This window comes from Olea europaea, chromosome 13, assembly GCF_002742605.1.
Source record: "Olea europaea var. sylvestris chromosome 13, O_europaea_v1, whole genome shotgun sequence".
NCBI lineage: Eukaryota > Viridiplantae > Streptophyta > Magnoliopsida > Lamiales > Oleaceae > Olea > Olea europaea.
The window spans coordinates 4,192,728-4,203,119 of record NC_036249.1 but is presented as its reverse complement, the minus strand read 5'-3'; the positions used below and the strand labels follow the sequence as shown (position 1 = coordinate 4,203,119).

The 10,392-nt window shown below is 33.6% G+C and overlaps 1 protein-coding gene across 5 annotated transcripts; it reads right to left on the bottom strand.

Annotated features, from left to right (window-relative positions):
* Window positions 1-3,345: 3,345 nt before the first annotated feature.
* On the bottom strand, window positions 3,346-6,818 carry LOC111407325 (E3 ubiquitin-protein ligase RMA1H1-like). Of its 5 annotated transcripts, none has more exons than XM_023036742.1 (3): window positions 6,593-6,818; window positions 5,006-5,197; window positions 3,346-4,261 (listed from the first exon to the last, which is right to left on the bottom strand). In XM_023036742.1, exon 3 carries the CDS (start codon window positions 4,223-4,225, stop codon window positions 3,446-3,448), a length of 780 nt encoding a protein of 259 aa, XP_022892510.1. In that variant the 5' UTR covers window positions 4,226-4,261; window positions 5,006-5,197; window positions 6,593-6,818; the 3' UTR covers window positions 3,346-3,445. The 5 variants fall into 5 exon arrangements, with proteins under 5 accessions (XP_022892510.1, XP_022892511.1, XP_022892512.1 ...); XM_023036743.1 differs by having other exon boundaries at window positions 5,033-5,197; XM_023036744.1 differs by having other exon boundaries at window positions 5,044-5,197.
* Window positions 6,819-10,392: the final 3,574 nt, after the last annotated feature.

Here is a 10,392-nt window from a genome sequence, read left to right as displayed (position 1 = left end):
TTATGATTAGGGTTTTATGATTTTAGATTAAGATGGTTTTTTTTCCCGCTTATGAGCTCATAATTTTGGTTGTTTGTGTTTTGACTGATAGTTTTAAATTTGTTTGCTTTTGTAATATAAGAATATTTGAACAGATATTGAAACTTATTTTGAAATTTCTCTATTTTGAAAAGCAAGAAAAAAAATAATAATCCATTTTTCATATCAAGAAAGAATTATAACTCTGATAATATATTTTTTTTGTTGAAGATGATATTTTATAATTAGGGTTTCATGATTTTAGACGAAGATGGAATTTTATTATTATTAGAATTTTAGTTAAACACAAACTCTAAAAGAATATAAAAATGTTTAAAAGAATTCATAAAAATAAATATTAGTGGATGGAGTTAGAACGATATATTTTTATTTAATTTTATATATGTCTGTTTAGGTACATTTACATAAGATAAAATATATAATATAATTATATTTTTAAAAGTAAATGTATATATAAAAACTTTGAATGTAAATAGCAGTACCTATTCACAAGCTGAGATGTTGGGACCACATTGACCACTTATTTGATCATTGTGGCAACGCATACACAAGTAGAATATATTTGAAAGTTTACAGCTTAATAAACCAAACTCAATTTAAAAATTCAAGACTACTCACAAATTGATTTTGAAATAACGTCTTACTCAAACTTATTTATAATATTATTATCAAGGTGCATCACCAATGTTCAAAAGGAATAAAAAACTTCATGGTGTTGCCCCCTGGGCCATAGTCCAGTGGTGCAAAGGACGGGAGTGAGGTTATCTCACGCCTTGCTGGCAGCTACATAGTGGGGGTTCGATTCCTGAGACATGGAATTAGGCTCCTTATAAGCGCAGTGTACAGACAATTCTTGTTTCCTAATCTGTTGGGGGCACATCTCACGATTTACCTCCCTCGCAAAGATCTAGGAGCGGGACGGTGGGGGTTCTCAAGGTTGGGGTTCAACATTTTTTCTTTTTTAAAAACTTCATGGTGTTTCCGGGGAACGTGAGTCCAAAATGCACGTTAGTCTTATTCTAGTTCCAAGTAGGTGGCAGTAATTTTATTCTAGGTTATCAATTTTGACAACTTGGTTGGAAGTTTAGGTGAAGAACAAGGCCAAACTAGATTACTCAATTTTGAATCTTCTCCACCCTCACCAACCATGGTAGCTGCCGCGATGCGGTGGTGTCGACTATCAAAACCAACAAATTACACTTCTAACAACAAGAGCTTTTATCTCGAAAAGTTTTTCCGATGGCTTTTTTCGACAAAACAACTAAAATATGATTTTTTACAATAGTAAGTTCCGTAACTAAAAGCGAAAAATTTTGTAGTGTCGCATCCTCCATTATTGCATCACTTGTTAGAAAAGGAGATAAGCAGCTGAAAAGGACATGTATCAACAATATGGATGGCTATGGTGAGGATAGGATACGATAGGATAGACCCTAATCAGACAAAATTGGAAGACATAGTGGTAAACAACTTCAAGATATAAAGCAATTTAATTTTTCTGTGAACCATCTTTTTAATAAATTATTTGGGACATAATTTGCAATATAATGGAAAGAGAGATTATTGGTTGTTTTTTATGCCCGTTGTGGGCTCCATTAAAAATGAATATTGGGAAAAATGTATCAGCATATGAAATCAAATGTTAGATATTGCAAAAATATATCAGTACCAAAAATATAATAACTCTCAACATTTATTACAGTGCGCAGAGTAATTGTATTAATCAAGAGGAGCAATACACAAAAAATGCCCTTACCAAGGGCGGGGCCCCATAAAAATGATTTTTCCAATCTACTTCTTTTATGATCTCGTTGGAAATCATATAAAGACAATTCCTATTTGATATAGCTATTTGGGCAAGTATTTTACGATTAAAAAGCAACTATCTCTTGTATAGATCATGTATTAATTTACTATAATTATAAGATAGTCCCCTTTTGCGAATTACTGCGTAAGTCCTACATATAATAATCACATTTAAAAACTAACATACTCGTTATTGTATTAATCAATGGATAATATCCGCCCACGCCCTCTATGCACCCCCACTCCACAGCACCTAACCTGTAAAAAATGTTCAAAAATTGAATTTTTTTTTGTGATTACACCTCAGCCTCAGAACCACCCCTACCTTACCCCCACCCATCCCCACGCATAGACTAACTATATTTTCTGTGACCAAATTTATTGTTTTTGACCATGCACGCATTACGTAAGACTAACATGTGTCATCTATTACTAATTGTAACCAACTTTATTTTCATAGTGACTTTCTGTGTCCAAATTAATCTTAATTGAGATGGCATGTGACCAAGTAGCAATCGATCACAATTGACACAGATTTCGTCACAAACTAGTCACAATAAATACACCGTAGACCACCACCGCAATCATCCATCAGTTATCACCACCATCACTTTCAATGCACCACCACTACCATCTTCAACTCAAATTCACAACCATAAATTCTACCTTCACAAACCTATGTTATTTGTGAACAAATTTGCATTCATTGTGAGTGTATGTGGCCCGGACAGTTAACATAGATCTGGTCACAAACAGTTACAATGAAGATAGACTTGGTTACACCTAATTTTCTTGACCACCACTACTCCCAACAACTTCAAGGACCAAAGGCGCACAACCTCACTACGACCACATGTACCACTAGCAACAAAATCATCATTGCCTACACCACCACCAACGAACCACAGATCAAAAAAGCATCCACAGATCGAAAAATCACCACCACCATTTGCAAAATACCAACAATCATCTCAAAACTCCGACTAAACAACGAATCTGATAAAAAAATCGCTCACCAACAATCCACCAACATCACAAACTACCTAGATCAAATAAAAACCACCAACAAAGGTGGATATCGACTATGTGACACTCACCCATATTGTTGGGTGCGATGAGATCGCCTTTGCACTATGCCTGCACCGTCATGCACAATGACTGCGCGAAACTCATCTACGCTGTGCAGTCACCACCTCCATAACCTCTTGTCACCGTTGGGGTAAATAGCTCCTATTAAGATCAAATCTTGGAAAAACAACGGTGCTGGACTACCACACAGAATTTACCATTTCGCGAGCAAACGATAGCCTCCAATTTTGACATTTCATGGTTGTCGGCTCAAATTTCAATGTGTGTGAGGAGAGAATGGGTTGGGTGAGAAAATATTTTTAGGGTTTGAAATGAATAAGGTGAGTGGTGGGTACATAAATTAGTTTTAATTAAGTTTTTATTAATTATAATTATTGAAATCTAACTACTATCTGATTTCTAAAATGAAAATTAATATTGAAATGTAGGGTTTGGGGTTCTTTTCTCTCAATCAAGTGCTACAGAGAGTTCTTACAAGTACAAAATGGACTACGAGAAGAGAGAGAACTATTCAGAATAATACGAGACATAATATAACACAACACCAAAGGAAAAAGCAAACTCTGCTGAGAGATTTATCAGTTTGGATCATATGTCTTCTTAGCCTAGGACTGCTGCTACCTTGTAGACGATAAGAATTCGGATGAGTATATGAAGTCGTCTCCGAATTCCCAAAAATCCTTGAGTAGACCATTTCACCAAACATCCCTATCATCGGATCAATCAAATTTGTAGCCATGCCACCGTTCGGAAGCATTGGTGAAGCCGTGTAATTGTGAGAGTGTGGCTGATATGGTCGAGATTGTTGTTCGTAGCTTTGATGATGAATTTGCCCAACTGGATGCAAATCCCCGAGGGTAGTAGTCGGGATTAGCACATTACCGCCACATCTAGGACTTGGAGGCCTCTGTGGTATGAGAATACCGAGATGTGAAACTTTATCCTTAGATGTCGTACTGTTTCCGCGGCCATAGAGTGGGATTAAGGTTTTTGGTGAGATCTTCGCTTTGCAGACGGGACATTGTGGATGCTCGTGCTCAGGGTTTTCAGGGGAGACACTCTGCAAACTTATCCACCGGTAGATACAGGGCCAACAATAGAGGTGACCGCAGAATGTGATCACCGGGTCGTGCACTACGTCCAAGCATATGTTACATTCAAAACCACCGGAAATATTCGTCCCAGGCTCGTCGTCTGCAGAAGATAACGATTTGCATTTCTCTAACGCAGTTTTTCCTTCATTGTAATCACTTTGTACTGCAGCCTGCTGGAGATATTGTTCTGTGGCCATTTAGTTCAATCAAATTCTAACAGCTTTGGTGCCTGCCTGCACATAACATCATCAACGAAAGATCATTAGAACTCAGAATCACTTTATTTACGTCCAATCAAGAATTACGAGAAACCAATCAAACAATGTTGAATATTTAGAGAACAGAAGCACGTTAAATTGGACATATATCCAGAACTTCAAACCCCACCCTCGACCACCCCAAAGAATAAAATAAAAGCCTACATGCCTCATAATTCTAGCAATTGACAAAAGGCAAGGCAAAAGAATGAGGTCCAAATCCATCCTTGGGTATATTAAATTGTTTCATTAAATGATTTTTAAGGAAATAGTGCAGTGTATAAATTCATTGAATGGCCTCAAGCTGCAACTACCCCCTAGGACCACCCAAAACCAGGTCCTATCAACTGCAATTTTCAATTCATATGCCTTGCAATTATAATAACTAATCAAGTTTTGGACATACTGAAAATGAATAACCATCAATCTAAAACCATGCATTAATGAACTTTTTACAACTATATAGCAGTACAATCTACCTAAGACATAATAGATTGAACAAGGACGTTACGTACGTGTAGATGATAATGAGAAGACAGAGATTAAAAGACGAAAAAAAAAAAAAGACATTATCTGTCGCTTTCCTCTGTTCCTAAGTTATTATCCTGTTCTATTCTCTACTTTTAAATGAAAAGATATGCAATAAAATTAGTAGGTGAGAAGTCGATACTAATTATGCAGCAAAAGCCTCTCTAATTCTTGCAGAATTTTAGCCACTACCAACTAAATTTTAAATTAACTAGACACCACATAATTTCCTGTAGAATGTTTAACAGAACATCAAGCACGGCAATGCTGAATCCACAGGGATGCTTCTAGCAGATGTAGTCAATGAGGATCTTCCAAAATCTTCAAATATGGGTTCCATAGAGACATTGTTGGCACTATTTCTTCCAATATCTAATATCATATCTAAACCAAGAAAATAATGAATAAATAAATAAATATGTGAAATTAAAACAGAATTTAGCAATCTAAAAAAGGAAAGATCAAATGAGAGAAATTTATACTAGACTTAATTGTTATCTTATTTTAAAAATATTCTTTCAATTTTTCCATCTTAACCAAATAATCACTGCAGATCATGTGATGATTCTAAGAATCTAGCCCAAAAAATAAATAAATAAATAAAAATTTGAATATTTGGTCAAAAATTTATTGGTTACACAAATATAAAAGCTTGTATTTGAAAACAAAGAAAATATATGGGCTGATATACCAAACCTATCAACATATCCAGAAAAATTAAGTTCTACATCCTATATTGTTTAACTTTCCGAAAATTTTCATAAACCTCCATCCACAGTTTGCTGAATAGCTGGAAGAAAAAAGATCTAAAGACCGCCAAAACATCTGTAAAGATCAAAAGAACTTAACACCAAACAAAAACATAGAAAATGAAAAAGAAATTCAGATGATCTTGAAGGGATTTAAGAGCAATAACAGAAAGTCACAATCACAAAGGCTGCAGAAGGGTGCCTAACTATAACAAAAGTGAACCTACAAATTGATAACAAGTTCATTTTTTATTTAATCCTAAAATAAGTTATTTCTAGGTTGTCCCTATAGCATCCCAAGGAAGGATATCATGTGCAGTACTATGAGTTCGAGTTTTGAGCTTCTAATTTCACTCAACAATGCGAAATATTTCAGCTTTGTCCCCAACCCCAAACTAGCCAATCTCTTTCTTTAAAAGTTTCTATTTTGGCATTGCGGAGGTTCAACAATCCAAATTTAGTACTCTATCTCACAATCAATTAGAAGGTGGGGTTTGATGACAAGAAACCATAGCCATGATCTTGAACCAACAAACAAGCTGCTTGCCTTACAAGTATAGTCCTCAGTTTCATAACAAGAATCACAAAGCACCAAAATCTCCAAGTAACAAGCAAAAAATATGAAGATCAAGACAATTACCACATTATTTAACATACCACCTTCTCCCAAGCCCATCAGAATAGGGAATAAGATGTAGAAAAAAAATGTAAACCACAAATTGTAACTCATCAATCAAGCAACAGAAGTAGAATAGCAAATCCAATAAATTTGAATTCATGATTACATAAAATTTCTAGCCGTGTAGCAACAATCATTCCCCTGAGAACTAACAACAACAAAGAGTAAGTGCAGTTCCATAAACCCAAGACATAAAGATTCATACACACAGAACAAGAAAAACCCCAAAAACGCCATATAATAAACAAAAAAGAAAAGAAAAGAAATCTTCGAGAAATTCATTCAACAACAAATATTCAATACAAACAAAAAGAGGTGGGTGTTGGGTGAACAGAATATCGAGATACGTACCAAGACGCAACGAGGGTCTTCTTGATATCAACAAATTTTTCGGGTTCAATAGTTTCTGTCTTGAATATGCTTCAATGCATACGAAAATATTGAGAGAACAAACGATGAGACAGATTTGCTGGAAACAGACTAAGAAAAAGAAGCGTTTTTAATGGAGAGAGAGAGAGAGAGAGAGAGAGAGAGAGAGAGAGAGAGCGAGCGGGGGCATTCAAGATGATAAGCCAAGATGAAAGGGCGGTCTCTCCTATCACTATATATATATACGGTATAAGGATTGATTCTTCCCCAAAAACAGAGCTGCTTCTGGATAAACACGCAATTACGCTATGGACATCCTTCATTCCCTTGACTTGGCACTGACTGTGCAACTAATAATTATCAACATCGACTCCCCAAATCCACTAACAATTATATTTTCATTTTTCTTTTATTTTCTATTTTACGGATGTAGGATTTATTTTTTATTGTTGAGTTTAGTCGGCGTTTGTTTCCCATTTTTGGAAGAATGAGAATAAAAAATATATTCGTTACGAATCCCGCACAAGAGATAGAAATTCAAATATGATGGTTTAATGTGATGGATAACAGTCATATTTTTCATTTTAATGAAGAAAAAATTGGAATGTTAATGAAACTTGCTAAGCCGACATTAAATAGGTTTCAAACTTGTCATCCTTTTAGTTGTCCCTCAACATGTTCCTAAAACTTCAGTATGGTATCTTTTTGTAATAAATCACAAGATCTGAACACAGTTTTTTACATCTTGTTATCTTCTCATTTGTTAAGAAAACGTGATATACTGAGGTGATTCACTCAACTAAGGTTGAGAAAGTAAATAAATTTTTTTTCTAAATATATTAGATAGATTATTTTTTAATTTTAAGTAAAATACTTACTTTTTTAAAACCTAACTCTTACTTCTAAATAATAATTTGCTTATTTTTAACATAGATGTGTAAAAACTATTCTTTTTTTAAAATCATACTTGTAAGTAAATCTTTGAGTTTAAGTGGAAATGCTACGTTTAAGATAATTCAAATTTACTTCACATAAATTTTTTGAGGTTAGTCAGCCATGTACTTAAGTGCATGTCCTTTTTGTCACAATCTAATTAATTAATGTGTATTATAAAAGCATTAAATAATTGAAAAAGGTTGAGGAAAGGAACCTATAAATTAACTAAAGGTCTCATTCTACTGATACTACTGCTTGGCTTAGAAATATTAGAAGTAACAATGACAAAAAATATTGTTTAATTTGTTCAACAAGAAATGACCTACTTAAACTACAATTTGTTGAAAAGGGAATTTAGTTTTATCGAAATATTTGAATTTACAAAGGCCCCATCTTAGAATTAAAATTGTTAAATTAATTAGGCCGGATTGATTCAAATGTAATGCCAAAAATTTAACCTCGTGACATATATTACCATGATCCATCTTAAGACAATTGTACCCATTGTCATAGAAAACTTTCTTTATCTGGTTTATTTCATGACAGCTAAGATTTAATTTCATTTAGCCTCCGCTTGAATATAAATTTAGAGCCTGTCTGGCTGTGCTTTTTCACCAGATTTTCAGCCAAAGTAAAGCCGTTGGTCCAAGCTGCGGGTCCCACCTCACACACAGGCAGTCAAAAATTGTGGGCTGCAACGGTAGGAAAATTGCTGCCAATGGTCACTTTTTTTATTTTGATTTCTCCCAGACGGGCCTTTGATAAATCGAACATTACTTTCAATCACAGAATCATAACTATAACTCACTATTATTTACAATTTTGTGGAATCGCCACAATTCATCTTATTATTCCTCGTTGTAAATCATTAATTAATTTGTCAAATGATGGCTTAGTGTTCTCATGAAAGAAAATTAAATTAAAAGTGGCATTTGAATATTAAGTGAAATGTTTATTCAAATAAGCTCACTCACTTGATTATAATGTAAGCAAATTAATATAGGAGCCTACGGTCCAGTTAATATTTAGTGAAGGATGTGTTGACCGTTAAGTCTATAGATGAATTATGAATTATGGTAAACGAACTGAAAATGCTTAAAATAATAAGATAATTTTGAATGTTTTAAACATGTTAATTTCAAATTCAATGATTCTATCTATGAAGAGTTATAAATATGAGAAAATTGTACTATTAGTACATTCTGTAAGTAGTAATAATTAAACCCTTAAATTTAACAGAATATGATATGTGTGTTTGCGAAAGGTTGAGTTTGGAACACTATGGTGATTCTAAAGAGTTTAGGGATTAAAAGTAAAATTTATGAAAAAAAAAAATTAAGAACCATAATTTGAAATCTTGACTAACGAGTATATTTTATTCACGAGTTTTATACTATTTTAACTTGATTATGGGCTAGATCTTACGAGTATTGAACGTTTTTAATATACTTAATAGTGTTGTTTTACGGGTTGGTGAGATGGTGTAAATTATTGCAAAAGTGGAGGAACTAAAGTCATTGATATTAGGGTCATGCTACTTGTACTTGTTTGTTCACATTTTGATTTACTCGGGTCCACCTCCTTCTCTCACATGGGGGTCGGACCCTTGTCATGACCCCCACATGGGACACGACCTCATGTGAGAGGAGTGGTGGGGTCGGGTAACTTAAAGTGTCAACAAACATGTACAAATGACTTAATTCTTGATATTAACTGAGGAGAAAAGAGGAACGAAAGGATAAAAGAGTCAATTTTCTACATCAAAAGAAGGAAGAAGCGAAGAGTAACACGAAAGGCAGCTCCCCGACGCAACAAAATAAAAAAATAAAATCTCATAAAATAAAAAGCAAATAGGACAATTTATTGAAAAAAAAAAAAAAAAAAAAAGGGGAGAATGTAAACAAAAAAAAAAAAATGTTGGAGAATGTCAAGTAAGGTTTTACAAATGAATAGCGTGCTAGACATACCATTTAAGTATTTTGAGATGATGTAATATATTTTTTAATTTAATTCACGGTCCAATTGAAAATGTTCTTAAGCAAATTTTACAGCAACAAAAGTGTCAAAAGCCACCACTACATATGATCCCTTCAAGAAAAACTAGAACCCAGAAATTACAACTATGGTTTCTAGTTTTCAACAAATTCTTTACTAGAATAATTTATTGACAAAAGGTTTCCCATCATTTGGAGAATACTAATACATTTTATCCACGCAAGTAAATTTTGTATAATAAATTGATGTCTCTATTAAGCAGTCCTATTTTTTCATTAATATACATTGTTGAGCAGTTATGTGACCTCATTTCAATCACGCATTTTTCAATAAAATAATATTATACGTAAATTTAAAATATTTTCTTATTTTTTAATTATACATTCTTCTCATAACATTATCATCGCAAAATGTATTTTTGAAAAGAAGGAGGCTCAAACAAGCCTTAATATTAGAAGCTTCCATCATTAGACAAATATTTTTCCATAATTTATGTCCATTTGGCATCTGCTAGAGCCTAGAGCCAGTCTGGGATCTCTCCGCCCACATAAATTGAAGAGTCTTGTGTGTAATATTCTTCTATTATCTTGAGGCATAGATTCCATTAAGAGGGGACTAGAGACAACAAGTAAAATCACATCAAATTTAAATTGACCACATGCTTTAAATTCAAAAGCCCTCAAGACAAAGTAAAATCTTTATATATAAAATTAATTCAAAAATGTATAGTTGTGTGTTTCGATGACTACCACAAAATGGTATTCTTGTGTTTGCTAAAAGTCGTTTGACTCAAATCCACAGAACGGTAGAAATATAATTTTTTGTAAGAATGATGCTACACTTACAGGAAA

Excerpts from the sequence above, each read along its gene's own strand:
- LOC111407325 (XM_023036742.1), bottom strand. The coding sequence starts at position 4,225 with ATGGCCACAGAACAATATCTCCAGCAGGCTGCAGTACAAAGTGATTAC.